Source organism: Ctenopharyngodon idella, chromosome 1 (genome assembly GCF_019924925.1).
Source record: "Ctenopharyngodon idella isolate HZGC_01 chromosome 1, HZGC01, whole genome shotgun sequence".
In the NCBI taxonomy this organism is placed as follows: domain Eukaryota; kingdom Metazoa; phylum Chordata; class Actinopteri; order Cypriniformes; family Xenocyprididae; genus Ctenopharyngodon; species Ctenopharyngodon idella.
In genome coordinates, this window is record NC_067220.1 from 41,198,578 (window position 1) to 41,222,587 (window position 24,010).

Consider the following 24,010-nt stretch of genomic DNA (forward strand, 5'->3'; position numbering starts at 1 on the left):
ACAGTTGATGCAGTCCCACTCCATCACAGAGGAGGGCAACGCACATGTCCTGCCCTGTCCGAAACGGAGCGGTTGCCAGGTACTCTACCAAATCGCTTCATACACTGTAACTTAAAGGTTTAAAACATTGCCTTTGTTAAATATATGACGATAACTATTAAAGTAAGAGAATAGTCATTTAGCAAAAAAAAAAAAAAAAAAATTGTAACGATATAAGCTTATTTTTATTGTTTTTGAAGAACAAATAAATCAAGCCCTATCTAAAAAATCTGAACTTCTAAATCTGCTAAGACTGTGTATTCGTTTTATTTAAATTGCAGATAATATATTTATATAATATTTTTCATATTTATATTATTGCACCTGGTTTTTCTTAATCTACATTATTTAATTTATAAAACGCAAAGTTGATCAGCGTCTTTCTATCTTGTCGCGCGATAGTTCTGTTGTGTTGATTCCGGATAGTTTTTATTGTTGCTGTTATTATTAAATTACAAAATGACACGTTTTGAGTCCCTTATTGCTTAATATAGAAATCTTGTGTTATACTCCAACAACTGCATGATTTCACAACAGTGTAGTTTTAGTAATAATAACTGGCAACCTTTATGGTCCGTCGCAACAGACGCAAATGCTGCTGGGTGAATGATGGTGGACTGCACCTATAAGCCACTTTTAAAGGACGACGGAGTTGGACAGAGACATGTTTCGATCTAACGACCCTCTATTTGTGTTGTGGGGTTGCCAAGTGATGCCGTACTGAAAAAGAAGCGGGATAAAGACGTTCCCCAGCTTCAAAACGGTTAGTTTGCTTTGGGATAATTTCTGAAAACATGGCAATGTCCCTAAACCAAGCCTGCCGGAGTCTTGCCCTGTCTACATGGCTGCTGTCGTTTTGCTTCGTACATTTGTTGTGTCTGGACTTCACAGTGGCAGAGAAAGAGGAATGGTACACTGCCTTCGTCAACATCACTTACCTGGATCCAGTGACATCCGAAATAAAGACAGACAAGAGTGAATGTGGGAGATATGGGGAGCACTCTCCTAAAAGAGACGCCAGGGGCTTTGTGTTTATGCCATCACTTCTGCAGGACAGACAGGCATGTGACAGTAGCATTAAATTCTCCCTTCCCCATCCCAACATCCCATGGATAGCACTGGTAGCCAGAGGAAACTGTACCTACAGGGAGAAGATAAGACATGCTGCGGCTCTCAATGCATCGGCTGTGGTTATTTTCAATGTGGGCTCCAGCAACTCAAATGACACCATTACTATGCCACATTACGGTAAGAGGACACAACTCTCTTTTCTTTCCTTTCTTTCCTCTCTCTCTCTCTCTCTCTCTCTCTCTCTCGACTATTAACATATGCTAAAAGTACAAGATGTGCACTGTATCCCAGGTTTATGAGGGCACTTTCATTGTACAGTTTCATTGTCTCTTTCACTTAGACTGCAGTCACACCTTTACCATTAAGGGACAGTATTTGCCCCCTAAATTGATTTTTTTCCAGTGCATATTTTTACCTTTATGAATAACTTTATAAAATAAATAATGTTTTAAATAAAAATGTTCAATAGAGAAATATACAATGATGGTAAAACGAAGTGATACTTTTAAATATTAAACTAAAACCGCCAGTAGGTGGCAGCAAGTCACTGTTTTTATGAGTGAGTCATCGAGTCATTCATTCAGTAACGAAGCAAGTGGCTGTGAATGAATCATTGAATCATTGACTCTCACGATTCGTTCAGAGCCGCAAAATTGTTCGCGAAATACCGACGTGTGTTTTAGTTCTGCTGTGGTTTTCGTTAGAACTATTATTTCGTTGCAAAATAGATACTGACAGTACTGTGTTTAAAATGTGCGTTTTGTTTTTTAACCAGTTGTATAATAAAGTCACGTTTGCAGTCATGTGGCTATTTGGGAACAATTGCATTCTTGCTTGTTATTATCATTAAATACAAGAACTCACACAAGGTATGTTTTTGTATCGGAGAAAGTTTGAGTCTTAAAGGGTTATTTCACCCAAAAATGAAAATAATGTCATTTATTACTCACCCTCATGCCGTTCCACACCCGTAAGACCTTCGTTAATCTTCGGAACACAAATTGAGATATTTTTGTTGAAATCCGATGGCTCCGTGAGGCCTACATAGCCAGCAATTACATTTCCTCTCTCAAGATCCATAAAGGTACTAAAACATATGTGAATCAGTTCATGTGAGTACAGTGGTTCAATATTAATATTATAAAGCGACGAGAATATTTTTGGATTCATGATTCGATACACTGATTCATTCGATACGCTGATTCGTAATCGTTCCCTTGCTGTGAGCTCGGACAAACACTTCCTCTTTAATGTCCCGCTGGCTGGCAGTAGTGTTTCAGTTAGTAACATACGTTAATAATGCACACAAATAATGCACAGCTCTTAGAGTTTGAACTTGTTGGACTCAAATATAAAGAAATGCAGTCAGTGCTTATGTCAAGCAGTTCAGTAAAGTTGGCAATATATTCACAGATTCGAGCTTCCCGGATTAATAACTCGTGAGCTAAATGTTGTTAAAACACAAATGCAGCTATTTCCAATCATAGTAACCTAGACAACAAGCTACAACAACCCAATTTTCTTCAAATATGCTTTATAATAAATTGGTCTCTGAGCAGGCGGCGGAGATACACGTCTGAAGGGACCGTCTGAAAAGTGCAAAACCCAAAACCCTTTTGCTCATTTTATATTATGAAAAATACTCAATAACTTCACTGTAACACACTGTACTGGTTGTACTGGAACACTTAGCTTGATTTAAAAAAAAAAGCATAACTTTTATGATTATTAAATAAAATCAATAACTTTACTGTTATTAGTAAAAATATTAAATAAATTGTAATGCCATCAAATCCAGTAAGCAATTATCATGCAAAAGCTGTTGTAAGTGTGTAAGCTGTGTACCAACATAATTTGTGTAAAGAAGGTGCTAAAGTTTATGTGCTACTTGCCAAACTAAGTGTTGTAGTAGCCTACCTAACCAGCAGGAGAGCAGTGATGTATGAACTAAATTTGGTGACAGTACAGTGTGTTACAGTGAAGTTATTGAGTATTTTTCATAATATAAAATGAGCAAAAGGGTTTTGGGTTTCGCACTTTTCAGACGGTCCCTTCAGACGTGTATCTCCGCCGCCTGCTCAGAGACCAATTTATTATAAAGCATATTTGAGGAAAATTGGGTTGTTGTAGCTTGTTGTCTAGGTTACTGTGATTGGAAGTAGCTGCATTTGTGTTTTAACAACGTTTAGCTCACGAGTTATTAATCCGGGAAGCTCGAATCTGTGAACTGCTTGACATAAGCACTGACTGCATTTCTTTATATTTGAGTCCAACAAGTTCAAACTCTAAGAGCTGCGCATTATTTGTGTGCATTATTAACGTATGTTACTAACTGAAACACTACTGCCAGCCAGCGGGACATTAAAGAGGAAGTGTTTGTCCGAGCTCACAGCAAGGGAACGATTATAACTTTGAGAGGGAACGCAAATAACTTTGCGTGGGAACGCAAAGTTTCTCGGGGGAACGCAAAAGATTTGAAAAAAAAAAAAAAAAAAATCCTCCTATCCCAATAAATGTTTTTTTCCACGTCCCTTTAGGGGTTCCGTATAACTCAGATCGTCTGAAGCAACAGATGTTTTACAGCATGATTACTTTCTCAGCAATGGAACGGAAAAGGAATGCAATGATGTTGAAGTTTCAAATTTCAATATTTTATTCAGAATACAACATAGATGACATATCAAATGTTTAAACTGAGAAAATGTATAATTTTAAGGGAAAAATAAGTTGATTTTAAATTTCATGGCATCAACACATCTCAAAAAAGTTGGGACAAGGCCATGTTTACCACTGTGTGGCATCCCCTCTTCTTTTTATAACAGTCTGCAAACGTCTGGGGACTGAGGAGACAAGTTGCTCAAGTTTAGGAATAAGAATGTTGTCCCATTCTTGTATAATACAGGCTTCTAGTTGCTCAACTGTCTTAGGTCTTCTTTGTCGCATCTTCCTCTTCAAATGTTTTCTATGGGTGAAAGATCTGGACTGCAGGCTGGCCTTTTCAGTACCCGGATCCTTCTTCTACGCAGCCATGATGTTGTAATTGATGCAGTATGTTGTCTGGCATTGTCATGTTGGAAAATGCAAGGTCTTCCCTGAAAGAGACGATGTCTGGATGGGAGCATATGTTGTTCTAGAATTTGGATATACCTTTCAGCATTGATGGTGCCTTTCCAGATGTGTAAGCTGCCCATGCCACACGCACTCACGCAACCCCATACCATCAGAGATGCAGGCTTCTGAACTGTCCTCTTTAGTCTGGATGACATGGCGTCCCAGTTTTCCAAAAAGAACTTCAAAATTTGATTCGTCTGACCACAGAACAGTTTTCCACTTTGCCACAGTCCATTTTAAATGAGCCTTGGCCCAGAGAAAATGCCTGCGCTTCTGGATCATGTTTAGATATGGCTTCTTTTTTGACCTATAGAGTTTTAGCCGGCAACGACGAATGGCACGGTGGATTGTGTTCACCGACAATGTTTTCTGGAAGTATTCCTGAGCCCATGTTGTGATTTCCATTACAGTAGCATTCCTGTATGTGATGCAGTGCCGTCTAAGGGCCCGAAGATCACGGGCATCCAGTATGGTTTTCCGGCCTTGACCCTTACGCACAGAGATTGCTCCAGATTCTCTGAATCTTTGGATGATATTATGCACTGTAGATGATGATAACTTCAAACTCTTTGCAATTTTTCTCTGAGAAACTTCTTTCTGATATTGCTCCACTGTTTTTTGCCGCAGCATTGGGGGAATTGGTGATCCTCTGCCCATCTTGACTTCTGAGAGACACTGCCACTCTGAGAGGCTCTTTTTATACCCAATCATGTTGCCAATTGACCTAATAAGTTGCAAATTGGTCCTCCAGCTGTTCCTTATATGTACATTTAACTTTTCCGGCCTCTTTTTTGGAATGTGTAGCTCTCATGAAATCCAAAATAAGCCATTATTTGGCATGACATTTCAAAATGTCTCACTTTCAACATTTGATATGTTATCTATATTCTATTGTGAATAAAATATAAGTTTATGAGATTTGTAAATTATTGCATTCCTTTTTTTATTCACAATTTGTACAGTGTCCCAACTTTTTTGGAATCGGGTTTGTAATACTTTATTATGCTCACATTGAAAATGTATTAATTAGTGTCATCCTTAGAAATAATATTTGAAACAGATAAGTCCTTCCAAAGTAGAAAAGAGCGAATTTGACCTATGTCAATGTTTAACATACTTGAACAGCCTAAGCACACCATTTGGCTGTGTTACTGTTCAGTCCAGCTGGTCCTGATTTTGAGAATGAAATGACTGTCTTTCTCAGAAGCAAACATGAAGTTGAGTCTAGAAAGACTGGAACGCTGAGCTTAGCTGAGATGTGTGAAGTCTTCAGTTTCATATGGTAAATATTAGATGATGCTACATGTGTCCTACAGACTTTAAAAGAATGGTACAGAAGACATTCATTGAAAAACCTCCTTGAAACAAGCAAAAGACACAAAAACATAGTTAAAATGCATAAATATCTAACCACTTAAATTTTTCAATGAATGGAATTGCCCAATTCAGTAAAAAAAAATATATATATATTAATATATAATTATATATTAAGAAATTTAAATGTAGGTTTACAAATTCACACTATTTGTTGTGATTGCTTTTGACGGGGTTTTTTTATATATATATATATTGGATGGATGGATACTAGACGGACGGATGGATGGATGGATGGATGGATGAGACAGATTGATGGATGGATGGATGGATAGACAGATTGATTGATAGACAAAGAGATGGATGATGGATGGATGGATGAATGGATGGATGGATTGATGGAATGACAGACAAACGGATGGATAGACAAACGGATGGATAGACAGACGGATGGATAAGACAGATGATGGATGGATGGATATATGGATAGATTGATTGATAGACAAAGACATGGATGGATGGATAAGACAGATTGATGGATGGATAGACAGATTGATTGATAGAGAAAGAAATGGATGGATGGATGGATGGATAAGACAGATGACAGACAGATGGATAGACAGATTGATGGATAGACAGACAGACAGACGGATGGATAGACAGATTGATGGATAGACAAAGAGATGGATGGATGGTTGGTTGGATGGATGGATAGACAGATTGATGGATAGACAGACAGACGGATGGATAGACAAAGAAATGGATGGATGGATGGATGGATGGATAGACAGATGGATTGATGGATAGATAGAAGGATATATATGTGATAAAATACAATCAACTTGTTAACACGCTTCACAGCGCCACCCAGTGCTTTTAATCATAACTGTGAGTTTTAGTGCTTGGGATTTAATATGGATTCACTGCATTTACGGCCTGCAAAGCAATGTAAAATTTGAATAGTATTTTTATTTTTCGAATAATAATTACAGATCGAATATTCAACTATTCGTGCACACCCCTAATTCAGTTACATTAAGTTTACAGATCTGATCAGGAAATGCAAGCGAAGGCTTTTCCAGAGATTTCTAGAGATCAAGAGATTCAGTCAGAATCTAGAGTAGAGCTTAACTACACGCTTAGGAAAAAAAGGTTCAGTGGGGTTCTATATAGATATAGATATATAACCCATGGTTCTTGACTCTTGACTTTTAAAGAACCCTTCATGCCAAAAAGGTTCTACATTAGAAATGAGAAATGACTCAAATCAGTGGTTCCCAAACTTTTTAGAGTGGCGTACTCCTGAGGCAGTTCAGAATCGTTACAGTACTTACAACATGGCGAGAACGCAGCATTAGACTGCAGTCACACCTTTTCATAATTTTGCATAATGTTTAATGGTTTTAATGTTTAACTCATAAAAGGTTCTACATATGAAGCGCCTGACAGAAGCCTTTAAGATTCTATATAGAACCTTTTCTTCTAAGAGTGTAGATTTGACATTTAATGATTAAGGATTGTGTTTGACAGTGCAATGGCCAACAACTTTGACTGTTGGTGTGTTTATACATTGAAGTATGTCATCTCTGTGCCTCTACTATTATTTTGAGTGAATCATTTGAGCTTTGAATCATTCCTTTAGGTACCGGCGATGTGGTGGCTATCATGATTCCCGAGCCCAAAGGTCGTGAGATCGTGGCCCTGTTGGAGAAGAACATAACCGTGGCCATGCACATCACCATCGGCACGCGGAACCTGCAGAAGTACGTCAGCCGCACCTCAGTGGTGTTCGTCTCCATCTCCTTCATCGTCCTGATGATCATCTCTCTCGCCTGGCTGGTCTTCTACTACATCCAGAGGTTCCGCTACGCCAACGCACGAGACCGCAACCAGGTGCTGTAGAGTCACGCTAACTACACCAAATAATGGGATTAACCCTACACTTATTTTACACCACATGCATTCAGAGGATCAAATCTGATTTAAAATGAGATATTTCAATGAAGCATGTGAGGGATCTAAGGATTCTCAATAACAATCTGTGTGTGTGTTATTTTAAGAGAGCAACCATACATCTGTGTTGTGTTTATTTACACTCTTTTTTTTTTTACATGATTTAATTTTATAATCATTAGTCATTTATGTAGTCATTCATTTATTCATATTATTCTTATTTGATTGACTTGCATCATTTGTTCATTTACATCATTTACCATTTATATAATTATATTATTATTATTCATTTAAGTTTATTATTCGTTTAAGTTTTTATGTTTTATATTACTTATTATTTCCTTTCTGTTGTTGTTTGATCTTATGATTGTGTGGTTTGAAGGGATGTTTGTCTTCACGAGAAGGAGATAGGAGAATGTCTCCATTTCGAGGTTTTTAACGTCATTAGACGATGTTGTGAAGCAGTTTTTCCCTTGGTATAATAACATGTGTTGGTCAGACAAAGCCAGAGCATTGAGCATTGAAACATCCAGACAAAGTCTGAGCATTGAAACATTCGCAACTAAGATTATTCAATTAACTCTGCTCTTTTATTATCATGACTTCGTCTCTTGCTTCTGCTCTTCTCTGGCTTTCTCATTTAAACTCTCAGGCTGATAGAAGACCTATATCTTCTGGCAGTGATTTGGCATCCGGGGTCGAATTTAATATTTCTGACATGGAGATCCATGACTAGGTTTTGCCCTGATAACATTCTGGCATTGTCGACAGGATGGAATAACAAGCAACTGTTATCTCCATCAAAAAATCGAAGTCTATGGAGGGACAGAAAGCTCTCAGATTTCATCAAAAAAAGATCGTCATTTGTGTTCTGCAGATGAACGAAGGTCTCGCGGGTGTGGAACGTCATGAGGGTGAGTAATTAATGACAGAATTTTCATTTTTGGGTGAACTAACCCTTGAACTTGACAGTTGAAAGAATGTTTTAAGATCAAATGAGCAGAAGCAGTATTACTTGATTAATACGTGCTAAAAATAATCACAGTGCAGAAAGGTGATCTCAGGTAAACTAATGACATTAGAAAAGCTGAAGGGGTTTTTAAAAAGGTGTTTGATTAAAAGAATTGAAAGGGTTGAAAGTAGGACTTCTAAGTTCTAAATGTTTGGTTTTTGATGGTCAAAGGGAGTAGAGGATGATTACTGGGATAATTGGATGTTCTGAATGTTTCACTTTATGGAAAAAAAATACTGAACAAAGTCTCAAGTATGTTTTCTATGTGATGAGCACATCACTTACTGTAGTGTAATCTCACTAATCTCACTGATGAGTTACAATAATAACTGCAAAAGATGTACAGTAGCATGATCAGAGAGTGCAGGCATCCTCAAATTTAGTGTGAATCTTGACTGCAGATTGATAAACTCCAAGAAAAACCTGGAGTAACATTACATGCATTAAGTCAGATATTAAACTCTGGAAAAATAATGTTTAGACCCAACAGAAAATTAACAAATCCATTTGCGTTCCAATTTTGAGTTATGACAACTTCTAATAGAGTAGTTTCAACATGGAATCAGTTAATCTTATCTGAGTTAGAACTAACATGTAAATTAATGAATAAGTAAGATATTACTTGTCACTGGCATTGACGCAGTCATAGAGCGACATACAGTGTAGGCAATACTTCAACATAACAGAAACTCTTAAATGTCAAACATAACTGAAAATCAAATATTAACGGGTCTTTTCCTTTTCTAAAACACATGAAATAATACTTCATTCAAATCAACATGTACTCTCCTTATCCAGTCCTATGAAAAGAATGCTGGGAACTAGTTAAGTTAAATTAATGATTAATATTATTATGTCAACATAACTCATCAAAATAATTCTTCAGAATTAGGAAGAATTAAAGTCTTTCTCACATAATCTTGGTCAGTTTTCTCAGCTTGATAAACAGCGGTGTGTGTGTGTGTGTGGGAAAAGAGACAGAAGGAAACCTAAACACTGGGAAATAATCATCTTGTCTCAGGCTCTGAGAGAGAGCGATTCAGTCAGGTTATTTTACAGAAGTCTCAATGATATGAGAAACTGCTCATTTTAGAGAGATTTTTGTTTAGAGATTAATTGCCATTTGTAATTGGCTTTGGTGAGTGTTACTAACTTTTTACTAGATTTCTACAGGTGGTTTAACAATGTAACTAATGTTATCATCAGTCTTTGAAAGAAGAAAAATTTAAAGATTTAGATTCAACATTGATAGGGGTGTTAGATCACGTTTAATTTCTAAACCTTTCCAAGAACTGAGATTTATTTTGGGAATGTAACTACAGCTGTAGTTGGATTAAAAGCTATGCAGAGAAAATGCGGCTTTAAACAGGTTTCTACAATTGTTGAAAGCTCAGGACGCAGTGACTGGACTCCTGAGGCTGAAATAGTTATTGAGGAGTTGAAATAGGTACCACTTGCTATAGGTTTATCAATCAAATCTTTTGGATTGGTTTGTGACATCTGTGTCAACCCAAGATCGGAGTGATCAGAATAAACTATAACTATGGGGTTTTATTCAAAGTAACCCACCATGACTCAAGGCCCTTGGCTTCCTTATGAACAGTTATAAGAAAGCTATGCTATCAAATCTAGTATACTTGTGAACTAATTCCAGATGGTCAAGACGGTGCTGAGATAGTGAAGGTTTTTAAGGGTAAAAGAACAATTTGACACTCTAAGTTCTAATTTGACTTTCTACACTGTTTATCTTTTGTGGACAATGGGGAATGCAAGTCAGGTTGAGCAGCAACTACAGACTGAGAAGTCTTAGTTTCAGACTGATTAGGCTGCTAAAATGTAAGTTGGCAAACGGCAAATCAGCTGACATCTACACGGACTTTCATTATGCCTTTGGTGTTGGGTTCATGACTTCATGAACCCTTGGAAGACTGAAGAACCCTTGCTGACCAGTAATCTCCACTGCTCAGGCATTCATTTGCACATTAAAACACCTCTCACAGCTCACAGATAAAGCCAAAGTGCAAAATCTGTGGATTTGGATTTGTTCTAAAGTATCAAATGGATAATACACTCCAAAACTTGCTTACTTATCTGGTCACAAAGAAAGATATACAGTGTAGGTGTTTTTTAAATGTGTTCATGTGTAAATAATATGGGTTTTTACGAAATACGGAAGCATTTAACGGATGCGTGATGTCAATTTGGCGATTCTGTTCAGTTGGGAAAACCCAGCACCCTCAGGACAGTTTTGTGAACTGCAATGGAATTTTATTACTCTTTCTAAAATACAAGGATTATCAGGATGTTTTAGTTGATAAACTCTCAAGGGGGGTCGACGTTTTTACCACCAAGAAAGGCACTGCTGTCTTTACGATTAAAATACTGGTTTGAGACATAAGATGGGGAATGTCACACATTATTGTTTCTGATCAGGGAACACACTTTAATGGTCAGGTATGTCAGGAAGTCTGTAGACTTCTGGAGATTCAATGGCATATTCATTGCCTAAGACAACTACTATAATTGGGCACGGTTGAAAGAGTTAATCGCACTCTGAAAACAAGATTGGCAGAATATGGAACGACAGGACAGGACTAACATGATTAGATACTCTTCGTTAATTCTGTGTAGTATCCGTTCATCAGCTAACAAAGAAACTGGGATGAGTCCTTTATCACAGATTATCACAGGTCAACCAACATCATTGCCAGGCACAGATCTTGCTGAGGCAGATGTACATTTAATGTCAGATTTTCTTTTAATGGATAGTGTGGTTTTGACTGAAGCAATACAAAAGGCACAAAATCAAGTTCAGAATGCATAATAATAGTCTCCAGAGGGGGGACATGGACATAGTTTTGTGCCAGGGCAAAGTTTAGAACCAAAATTAATGGTTCCTATGTAGTTTTATTAGTCACCCCTTCACCTGTAAAATTGTTAGGGAAGACTAGATTTATTAGTTATCTAATCTATTGGTTACACTTATTAGTCATTTTAAATGAGACTGGTGAAATGCTGTAGGATGGAGTCATGGGGAAGATCCTTGTCTTTTAGTGACTTGGGGGCCAACCTCATGATGAAGATATGGTGGGTGGAAGGCTAAGTTTGTTAGCTTACACCAAACTACAGTTTAGTTGCCAGCCAAATTGGTTTATGGTTTATGGCCAGCTCTATGGTTGTAACGGAGTCAACATAATTCCAACAAAGTTTAAACAAACTTGTTTTTCAAAAAGAGCGGACTCTGTTTTCCGTTCTCTTGTTTTTATGTTTTCACAGATCGATTTCGGCGGCCTTCAAGAAGTTTGCTGAGTTCAAGCCCTGTCATACAGAGGACACTCTGTGGAAACAACACTGGCAGACAGAATAACAGGAACTGTTATTCGGAAATTTCACAATCTTCAATTTCGAGATGATTCTTCTGGAGGAACCATCTACTGAGAGATTTCAAGAACAGAGACATTCTAGGCTTTTAAGGTCACAATTAGAGACAATTAAATTTTTGTCACATGACAGACCTATATAAGCAATGGGCTTTACATCTTTTTAGGATGATTTATGGGTGCACCACCCTGAAGATCGACCAAGTTGGACTCCAGCTATGTGCACTCAGTATTTGATTTTGCTTTCAATCCACATACGTATTCATGTAAACACAGTCAGTTATATTTTAAGTGAATGTAAGCAGTTGCAAAAAAAAACAAAAACGCATGTGTAACAGTATAATGGATCCATGCGTCAGGTTTTAAAGTGACAGCAGCCTAATATACCTGCTGCCAAATTATGAGATAATATTAAAAATATCTATATGGCAGTTTTTCCCCATGGTATTGTTGTCAAAATTGTGGCTAGTGAAAATGCTGAGTGGCTAGTAACTTTGGAAAACAACTAGAGACAGTGGCTGGTGAGCAAAAAAGTTATGTCAAGCCCTGCTCAGATCCATTATTCCATCTATGGTTGCAACCTCACAATATATAGGTGCTCAATATATCCAATTGCTGGGTGTGTTAATATTTCCCTCAGTCATCTACATTATGGCCACTGTATGCACATCCGTTACCACTATTTGATTTGTTTCCTTTAACTGGACAAGTAACATGGGGAGAAATAACGGCATATTAACTGATTTGGAGATGGACAGCCCTGCCATTCAACCGTCTGGGCTGCATTAATTAAAGTAGTTAAGAACTTCTTTTAATTAATCTGTTTGAGATCGAATTAATGCCAGATAAATTATGGACATGACATCTGTGGACTAATTCTAGTTATTTTGCTTTATTTCCAGATTCAATCATAGGCTTCTTCTCACGTACGCATATGTGCACCCTTCAAAAACTCTTGACAAACTAAAAGACATGCATGAAATGTGTATATATTCAGACTGAAAGATATAGATTGTATTGAGCATCAGCTTGCTTATTTTGATGAACTATGCTGATAACGAAGGAACTTGCGACCATAGTTAGCTCACAATGCTTTTGGGAATCTGAATGGTGCATGTGCACCCAAACTGACGGTTCTAGTGTCGAATGATAAACCTGCCAGACTTGCTTAGAGTAAGAGTATTAGAGCATAGAATATCCTATTGTTGAGACTACAAAGGGATGTTAACACAACAAATCGCCAAATGTTGGAAAAGGTTAAAAAACAAACAAAAAAACAGGCAATATGAGGTGGTTTGGAAATTCCAGTTGTACTAAATTACAGGGTGAAACCTCCTAAGGGATGGAAAAGTAGAGAGCAACCATCATTTATCATTATATTATTTTATTTATTTGTCATTTTATGTTTTTATATTTTATATTACTTATTATTTCCTTTCTGTTGTTTTTTATTCTTATGATTGTGTGGTTTAAAGGGATGTTTGTCTTCACTAGTAGGAGATAAGAGAATGTTGTGATGCAGTAATTTTCCATTGTTTTTCCCTTGATATAATAACACTTGGAATTGCACTGGTCAGACAAAGCCACAGCATTGAGTATTGTAACCTCTAGATGAAGTCTGAGCATTGAAACATTCGCAACTAAGATTATTCAATAAACTCTTCTCTTTTATTATCATCACTTCGTCTCCTGCTTCTGCTCTTCTTTGGCTTTCTCAGTTAAACTCTCAGGCTGATAGAAGACATATATCTTCTGCCAGTGATTGGGCGTCTGAGGTCGAATCTAATATTTCTGATGTGGATATCCATCCGATCTAACATCTTAGCACAATCTAACACACATTTCATGTCTTTTGCAGAGGCGATTGGGTGACGCTGCAAAAAAGGCCATAAGCAAGTTACAAGTACGGACCATCAGGAAGGGTGACAAGGTTTGGTTTGTTTCGTATTTTTTGGCAGACTTCTTGGTTTATGAGTACTGAGAACATTTTAAAAACACTTCATTCAATGCAATAATGTGATAATTATAATGAAAAATAATGCAAAATGGGGCAAAAACACATTGTCCTTCCAAATTTAACTTTTCTTACAAAAACATTTATCAGTATACTTAAAGAACTTTATTGAACACTACACAACCTTTTTTTTTAATGTTTCACCAAGGCTGTATTTATCTGATCCAGTAAAAACAGTAATATTGTGAAACATTAATACAATGTAAATTAACTGTTTTCTTTTGTAATATATTGCAAAAATGTAATTTACTCATGTGATGAAAGCTGAATTTTCAGCATCATTAGTCCAGTCTTCAGTGTCACATGATTCTTCAGAAATCATTCTAATATGATGATTTGATGCTCAAGAAACATTTCTGATTATTATCAAAGTTGAAAGCAGTTGTGCTGCTTGATATTTTTGTAGAAACTGTGATGTATTTTTTTTTTTGGATAGAAAAAGTTCAAAAGAACAGCATTTATTTGACATTGAAATTGTTCATAACATTATACATTTATTTAATGCATCAATTTAATGCATCCTTTCTGAATAAAACATCTAAATAAAACATCTTACTGGCCTCAGATTTTTGAACACTGGTGTAAAACGTATTGTTCTGATTCTAAATTCTTATTGCATGTATCACATTTGAAGAGAAAATGATTTAAAAAAACATACATTCAAAAAATGACTCTCCAATAATGCTTACAACATGTGACATTTCAGCATGTCTTTTTATGGGGTATCTTTGATCTGATTCCTGTCCTTTAACACCCATCTGTGATTCATTCTCATTAGACATGCTTTACGACTATATGTTCCCGTCTGCTACTTTTCCTCTAATGGAGATTTCAGGGAACTGTACACATATATTCGCCCACGTGTGGTTACTCACAACATTATTTATCGGCCCCCTGTTTCTAGGAAACTGAGTCGGACTTTGACAACTGCGCAGTGTGCATCGAAGACTACAAACCTAATGATGTCGTCAGGATCCTGCCGTGTCGGTAAGATTTCAGGCAAACATTACAAGACATAAAAGTAGATTGAACTGATGAATTCTGATTCTCAGAGAAATAAAATGCTTAAAACTATAAATAATGCATTATTATTATTGGTATAGTTAGCGTTTATGTGCCATATTGAAGTTCAAACAAAAACTATTGAACTAAATGAACTATTCCTCTAAAGCCATCATCTTTTAATCTGAAAAACTGTCATTTTTCCCAATAGTGCAGCATCAAAATAAACATTACTATGCCAAAGCATTGCTTACAATGTGTCTACAATGGACAGAAATAGATCACTGTTAGAGCTGCCAACTCTAAAGTAAAACTTTATAAGTTCAGAATACTCAAAACATTAAAGTAAACTAACTCAATTTTTTAAAGTTAGTAGAACTAACATAACAGAACCCTCTGTAAATCCCAACATAACACAACATTAAACACTAACTTGCTGTATGTACCCTATGTTAATCTTGTGCAAAAACACACAAAAATAACACTTAATTTCAACATTTATTTTCCTTATACAGTCTGACGCAAAGCATGCTGGATATTAGAAATCTGTTGCAACTCAACCATATTAAGTTCAGCTTACTACCATCAAATTTTGAGTTCATGCAACTTTTTTCTATTAAGTACAATGAACTTTCATTATTATTTGAGTGAAATGAACTCATTTCATTTAATTAATTTCACTGTTCGGTTTTACAGTCTGTGGTAATAATTGTATTTTTGGATGAATTAGTTTGTTACCTCATGTTAGATTTTACACAACAGTGTAAGAATGTTTTTTTTGTTTGTTTTTTTGCTAAAATAGCCAATGCAAAGTCACATTTAAAAATGTATTAATTGCATTAAGGAGGACCTATTGTGCCCCTTTTACAAAGTCTTGATTTTGTCTTGGGGGTCTACTAGAATGTTTTCATGTTCAATGTTCAAAAAACACATTGTTTTTCATATATTTGACATTGTTGCAGCTCCTCTCTTCCCAGTCTGTCAGTAAGACTCTTAGTTCCTGTCTCTATGAAGCCCCTCCTTCCAAAAAGTGCAATGTGCTCTGATTGGTCATCTGGACCAGGGTGTTGTGATTTGTCAACTCTACCAGACCCCGCCCATTTATTTAGCATACACAGCAAAATCCCCAGAGTTAAATAAACTCTGTTTAGAGAACATATATGGTCTCTCTCTACATAGAGTTAAAATAACACTGAAACAGAATTAAAGTTAATGAGATAATATGCTGTTTGTGGAGTTGTTTAATCAGATTTTGAGAGATTTAATGTCTTTCATCTTCAGTTGATTTCATCTAAGGCTGTGGCTTGTAGTCACTTGTAGTTCTTGTGTTTCTCTTCAGTGATTCTGCTTGTTAACAGCAGGTGTTTATCACTAATGCTCAATCATAACTTAATTAATCACTTAATTATCTCATTAACTTTAACTCTGCTTCAGTGTTACTTTAACACTATGTAGTGAGGGACCATATGTAATCTGAGCAGAGTTTATTTAACTCTGGGGATTTTGCTGTGTACACCTCAGGTGGGAATTATTAAAATGAGGAATGTTTTGACATGTTCATTCCCAGAAGAAAGCTCAAGACTACAATCAAGGCATTTCAGGGAGTTCAGAAACAGTGCACACTGATATAGAGAATAACTTCCTTTGGAGTGACTTTGTGCTTTGTAGCTTTGCAGACCTTTTTCATCCTCAAACAGCAACACACTAAAGAAAGATGAACATGAAAAAAAGCATAATAGGTCCTCTTTAAAATGTGTTTGAAAAGTGTAGATAAACACTATTTTTGGTCTTTTTGTGTAAGATGTTTCTCTGCTTAATGTAACTGTGCTGTTATTGTCAGTCATGTCTTCCATAAGAACTGTGTGGACCCTTGGCTACAGGACCACAGAACCTGTCCCATGTGCAAAATGAACATCCTTAAAGCCCTGGGCATCCCGGTAAGAGTAGAAACTAGCTCTTAACATTACATATGGCCTTGTGTTTTGCTATAAATAAGCTGTAATTTTCCATTCAAACAGCCCAATACAGACTGTTCTGATGACATCCCTCCTGATTATGAGATGTCCGTCAGCGGCCCTCCCACCAATCCTGTGACAGGGGCGAGTGAGGTGTCAGTGGGCGAGAGCTCGGCGGTTCTGGACCCAGCTGTCAGAACAATAGGCCTGTCACACATTTACCACGAGATGGACTCCTTCCCGCCAGCCGGAGAGAGCCACCACATCGCCAGCAGTGAGTATGGATGAACGGCCATATGTCTTGCATTTCATGAACTGTAATCTTGACATTTTCTTGAGAAAATAATTATGTATATTATATTTATTTATTAATAATTATGAATTAATTAAAATGTATTGCCTCTGAATAACTTTCATTGTGACATACACTACCATTCAGAAGTTTTTTTTTAATGTCTGCATTTATTTGATCGAAAATTATACAGTAAAATCAGTAATATTGTGAAATATTAATACAATTTAAAATGACTGTTTTCTATGTGAAAATATTGTAAAATGTAATTTATTCCTGTGATCAAAGCTGAATTTTCAGCATCTTCAGTGTCACATGATCCCTCAGAAATCATTCTAATATGATGATTTGCTGCTCAAGAAACATAGTTAAAACAGTTAAAAACTGTTGTGATGCTTCATATTTTTGTAATTTTTTTTTTTTTCAGGATTTTTTGATGAATAGAAAGTTCTAAAGAACAGCATTTATTTGAAATATAAATCTTTTGTAACATTATAAATGTTTTTACTGTTACTTTTGATCAATTTAATGCATTCTTGCTGAATGAAAGTGTTAATTTCTTTCAAAAAAATCCTACTGACTCCAAACTTTTGAATATTAATATTAATAATTCACGATTCCCACTATCAAAGAAAACCTTGAAATATTAGGACATTTTAAAATGGTGATTTCCAGTTCAAGTTCATGGAATCATGGACATTTTATATTGAATATTGAATATATGTTTTTCTAGTTACGTAATTGCTATTTGTGAGTCCAGTCTGGATAAAATAATTTTTAAAAATCCTTGCAACTGGGCAATTTATAAAAAATAATTAGTCAAAAGAAGTGGGAATATAGACCTTTTATGTTCTTATTTTTATGTTTTTAGTTCATGTATAAAATGAAACACAAAAGAGGGTCTATCAAAATGGGAAAATATCCTAATAAAGAAATGTTTCCGAATAATGCAAGGTTCTGTGTAAAGAATGCTTAGCAAGAACAAATATAAAAGGAGTTTTAATTCCAACATGAAATTTCCATCTCTCACATTGACCTACACATCTCGTGGATCTGGATTTGATTATTTTAGTCTGTTCTAGTGGTCTTGTATGTGACCTACTTTCAGCTCTCATATATTTAGGTCATTTTTTTTTTTTGGTACCAGCAGCAAATAAAAGCACAGCCTGTCCTGGTTCTCCATTGCAGCTCTGGTCTGATCCTGTGCTGCTTCTGTAGCCCGTATCAGTCCTTTTGTCAGCTTATAAGATTTGCTGCTCACAAGCACTGTGAATAAGTCTGTCAAGCACTAGAAAGGACAAAAAAACACCATGAAAGTAATCCATATAACTCGTGTGGAATCTTCCAAGCCATTTGTCCTACACTGAAGCTCTGAAATCGTATTCACATTTTCATTCAGATTCAAAAATGATGCCTCACACCAGGTTTGGTGCCAGAACGTTATTGGTAATGTTCTTTGTTGTTTCAGGTGAGCACCAGCCCTCCATGAGCAATGATTCAGACACCTCACTCATCATGCCAGTGGAGCTCGTCCTGTCTGATGTAGAACTTCAGTCCGATCCAGAACAGGACGATGTGAAGTCCTGAAGATTACTGAATGACTCTTGGTGCCATAAATGGAGCAGGACTGCAGCGGGACAATAAAAGAGCATGAGAAATAGCAGCACAGGTGTGCAACCTCCTTTTTTGACCTCATGGTCTCTGTCACCGCAGCTTGCTTGTCCTCTTCCTCTGGCTTTATTAACCTCAATTTCATGTCGTCTTCTGTCCCGAGCTTGTGTTACCAGACTGGAAAAGCCACATGGTCCTACAAGGGATGTTTTCGCTTTTATTCTGGAAAATTTTGACTGTTTCAACTTCCCTATGGGATCACTGCCAGTACACACCAGGGTATTCTAAAATGAATAGACGTAATGTAAATGTAACTTACATTTGCTTTGAGTGTCTAAAGCGGTTTGCGTGTGCTCTAACCAGCGGTCCAATGTCGTCTCACAGATGCTCTTAGTGAAGTATCACCAGTGCTTATTGTATGCAGGACACTATTTTTGCATCTTCTGAAATGTGATGTGTCATATCACACTACAGCGACAAGATCTTCCCTATGAAGTCGAACCCAGCTCATGATATGGTGAGTGTTTTAGCAGCCGTATCCAGAGACAGTGTGTCAAGGCAGTACTTGTGAATCATAATGCCACAAAAGCAGTTAAAGCACATTCTTTCCACTAATTTTGTCTTGACAAAGTGTTGTCATGTATTCCACTAGGGTTTCAGGCCACATGCACACTTCTAAATTCAGTGTCACTCCTGTTTGGAGTGCTTAAACCTGCTTTGTACACAGAGGTTTGTTAATTACAGGAGTGACAATTGCATTCTACAACCAAAATGCAGGTAGTAATGATTATATTTTCATGTTATGTTGCAATTAGCTTGGAAACTAATTAATTACAACTTGGAACATCAGAAATAACTAAAGGCCCATTCACACCAACTATTAGTGATGCACAGATTTTTTTTTTTTTTTTTACCAGAACACCGAAATTAACACAGAAATTAAAGTTTTCATTTTTTCAAACTTAAAAAAGTTCATTTAATAATCTATTAATTAATCTACCCCAATTCGTTGTTGAAATATAAACATTAAATAAACAGTGTCTGTAATAACTTGTCATGACAGACATTTAAAAAAACATACATTAAATAAAGACAACAGGTTAAGACTAAAATATAATGAATATGCATGTAATATAATATTTGTAATATAGTGCATATATTTAGCAAAATTAGGTATTTTTCCTAGCTAACTACAGAATTATGGACATTAAATGGCTTTCCTGAGGTAAATGTAACATTATGAGACATATTTACAAGCTGTTTTATTGACGTCTTTCTGCATTTGAAACACTGATTTAGCGATTACATGAGACATGATACACTTCAGTAAGTTGTACTGATTGACAGAAACTGAAAGCTGAAATTTTCTTTCATATCAAAAGCTACAAAGCACAAAGCTTATTACGAGGCACGAGGCACGCTACAAATAACGTTCAGTGAAGTTTTGTTTCATGCATTAAATGAATACAGCGTAGAAGTCGTCGATATGGTCAACCCAGAATTAACGTCCACACAGCTTTACCTGTTAACTTCGTGCACTCAGCGTGAAAACAGTCAAAAAACGCCATCAGAGAAGCAAAAATTTCAGCCATCCAAAATTGTTTTGGGCAAAACCGAATATTCATATTCCTCCGATTGAATGTCTTTGATTGTCACAATTTTGGCGCGTCACTACATAACATTTTAATAATCATCCTAATTCTATGAGAATAGCTAAGTCCACACCACAACCATATCATTTGAATCCCTTTGATAACGATTTTCTTTCCAGCTGATGAATGATAAAGATATTGATATAGAGAACCAATCAGAAACCATCAAAATTTAAAGGGCTCGAGCATTTAAAGCGGCAGATGACATAACTGCGTTATAGACCTTATGTAGTCTCGCGTAACCAGAACTTCAGACTGATGGCAGAAGGTCTGGACTCTATCGCAGCTTTCATTGGCCAAGGACCACCCAAGAGGACGTTTGACTGACATGTAACGCAACCAATCACAGTTCTATTTGTTCCATGTGTTGTTTAGGGGCATGGAAACAAAGTCAATGTCCCTACAATAACAGACCGGTGTTTATCTACTAAATTATTCATTCAAGAACGTTGTGCAAGTTTACTACAACAATGGAACCGTGAACTTCACATACTTTCGAAAATCCAGTGTTTGGTTGATCCTGGTAAGCACTCATTGTCACAGTTACAGCTCATAAACATGATGGCATTCTTCTTCCATGAGGGAGTTTGGCGTCACAGCATTTGTTTCCAGGTGGACTATTAAAGAAACGCTACACAAACATCTCCTGGACGTCCTGTAGAATTCAACCAACCAGATGACGACTTCGAAAATCCTGAAGTGTTTCTAGATAAGTGTGCCATATGCATTAGACGTTCAGCCAACGGTCCGTGGGCATGTCGTCTTAAGCCCGGAACACACCAAGCCAACGGTTTTTTGTTTTTGTTTTTGTTCATCGGCCGACTAAGTTTTCTCAGTGTGTTCCGCACCGTCGGCTGAAGTTGGTCCTCGTCAGCTTTTTTTCGGCCGATTCGACACGTTGAATCGGCATCGGAGCTCGTCGGTCAGTCGGGCCATCTGATCATTCTGATTGGCTGTTCAGCTACTGCCACCTGCTGGTACGGAAAGACATTTCTTCTTACCCAGGCGCAGAACGGATGTGCTACTTGGCCGTCGGGTGTCGAGCGTCGGTTTCGTGTGTCAGGGCAACTTTGGACCCAGACGCTGCCGACGTGAGCCAACCCCGCAGTCTGCTTTCATCGCCACTTGTTCATTGCCGTCGGCTTGGTGTGTTCTGAGCGTAAGGCTGAGACTAGACCTTATATAGCCCCGCTCGTCTGTAGTTTGAAATGTCGTAAACGTTGTATGCAATGTGACTGCAATTACTTTCTCTGTTATATTTACAATGTTATTTCCTATTTCACTCTTAATAGTCTATTTATAAACGCATTATATCTCTTTAACCAGATCTATTGATACAATCACGACCGAAAACAAAAACAGCATTCAGTCATCGTCCTTCAGTCCCTCAGCTAAAATTAAATGATAACCCTAAACAGTAGGTGGCGGCAAATCATTGTTTTAACAAGTCAGTGATTGAATCATTTAGTCAAAGGTCCTGATTCATTCAGTCCTGATTCATTCATGGACAAAGCAGAAGTGAATCGAGTCGTCGAGTCACGGATTCATTCAGTAACGAAACCAAAACTGTGTTGCTCGCAGACACTCAATGGCTCTACTGTTTGGAATTTGGCAAATTAGAGGAAAAACCGATAATATTGACAATAATGTGTCAAAAATGTAAGTCACCTAATAGCTTATTAACTTACTGTTTATTGAATTGTTGTATAAAATCAATCTTACATTTGCAAACGTGCTGATATTCGGGAAAATTGCACTTTTGCTGTTGTGATATTGCTTATAAATATTAAAAACAAGAACTTATACAGAGACTTTTTTGCAACATATCTTGGATTTTGGGGCAGTATTTTTGGTGGCATTTTTTTTGTCTCAAACCCCCGTTAATTTTCAACCCTGGTGTGTGTGCGCTGTGTAATGGCGGGAGGCGGGGCTCTTTTTTGAGCACAAGCGGAGGCCCCTTTCGAGGGAAATGGGTGAAACATACAGAGGCCAAGGTCGCTACTGGAATGCGATAAACTAGTATTTCCTTGTGAACACAGTCTGAGTCAACCATCATGAGGATCGATTCACTCCCACAATTAATTAAATGCAGTTGTCACTCCCTAACCAGTGCAGTGTGCCATATTTTATTTTTATTTATTTATTTATTTATTTATTTTGCCAATAACTTGCTGAGTTAATGTCTTCAGAGGCTTTTATTTTTAAAAAGTTAGTCCCAGTTAAAAGTGGAGTGTGTAATTTCTGCTGCACCGGAAAGAATTGCGATCTGAACGGCTGAATTGGGCCGAACAGCTCAACTAGCGGCGTGAACTACCTGTTCCTCCAAAAACTTGTTCTTTGTCATTATTTTTGCTATTTTGTTTGGTTACTGCAGAAATTGCACACATAAATTTTATGGGGCGCTTTGCTCAAATTTAAGCTGCTCACAATACATTTGCAGAAGGATAGTACCTTACTGACAAGCCTGTTTTAAATAACCGTTTCTTTTTATCATGCACAATAGGAAAGTGAAAGACTATTGAATGGTTATTTTGATATCAAAGGGTTTATTTTTCTAAAAAAGACAAAAGAAAAAACAAAGGACGCATGGAGATAAACATTGCTGAAACACCCCCTTTTAAATATTTATGTTTTATTATTATTATAATTATTATTATTATTATTATTTCACTAAATAGTTTTCCCTTATATACAGTATATTAATATTGTGATCATGTAGCCTGTTAATGTTGAATACAGACTGACTGTTTACAGTGTGTCTGTGTATCTGCCAACTTCAAATATGTCTTTTATTTATTTTAATTATTAAAACAATAATGATATTAATTATTATTAATTTTATTAGGTATAAAGGCATTTGTACTGATGTTTAAATATTTTTCTCAGTGAGATAGTCTCAAATGTACTTCCCCAGTTAAACACGCTCATACCCAGAATGCACTACTGCAGTCGGATGGACTGATGAATGTTCAGCACACTAAACCAAAGCTTCAGCATATACTGTATGTCTGCATATGTTTCTGATGTTAGGACATGTGAAAATGGTGTGTGTTCACATCTGTCCTGCACTATGGTAATCAATGATCATCGTGATGGATGTAAACGTGCGCAGACGGACTGAACTGGGAGCAGTCGTAGAGCTGGGGTCTGTGATCCTGATATTCATATTCAGTAATATTTAACATAAAGGCTTGTGCAGTGTTATGTGCATCTGTCGGCCAAAAAGCACACAAGATTTCCCTGAGATCTGCAGATTTATTTTATTGTAACTTTAGACTGGCATGAATAAAACTGTTGTTTAGAGGAATTTTATAAGATTAGATGATTACGTACTTATGATTTGGTGCTTATTTAATCATTGTAACATTTCTTGTGGCAAAAACAGTATGACATTGTGTTTTCTTTCTATGATATCTGTGGTTGATGAAGTCGTCTGTCTAGGAATCATTTTGTGTGTCCATTAAAGCAGTCATTTCATGCATTTGTTGTTTATTTTTTCCCCTTAGGGAATTCATTTACAATATTTGTGTCCTGTGCCTTTATATGGAAGCTTTTTTCATCATGAAATAAAAAATAAAAAAGGTAATTGCGACTTTTTATCTCA

At 36.7% G+C, this 24,010-nt stretch overlaps 1 protein-coding gene across 1 annotated transcript; it reads left to right on the top strand.

Annotated features, from left to right (window-relative positions):
• The first annotated feature begins 581 nt into the window (after window positions 1-581).
• Window positions 582-24,010, top strand: rnf150a (ring finger protein 150a). The gene is made up of 7 exons (XM_051909793.1): window positions 582-1,287; window positions 7,178-7,428; window positions 13,739-13,810; window positions 14,799-14,881; window positions 16,737-16,833; window positions 16,915-17,125; window positions 18,612-24,010. The coding sequence occupies exons 1-7, from the start codon at window positions 834-836 to the stop codon at window positions 18,728-18,730; spliced, it is 1,287 nt and encodes a 428-aa protein (XP_051765753.1). The 5' UTR covers window positions 582-833; the 3' UTR covers window positions 18,731-24,010.

What these genes read in the sequence shown, in the direction of transcription:
- rnf150a (XM_051909793.1), top strand. Translation starts at nt 834, where the DNA reads ATGGCAATGTCCCTAAACCAAGCCTGCCGGAGTCTTGCCCTGTCTACA. An exon ending in CCATCAGGAAGGGTGACAAG is followed by an intron (nt 13,811 to 14,798) that starts GTTTGGTTTGTT and finishes CCCTGTTTCTAG; the next exon opens with GAAACTGAGTCGGACTTTGA. An exon ending in TTAAAGCCCTGGGCATCCCG is followed by an intron (nt 16,834 to 16,914) that starts GTAAGAGTAGAA and finishes CCATTCAAACAG; the next exon opens with CCCAATACAGACTGTTCTGA.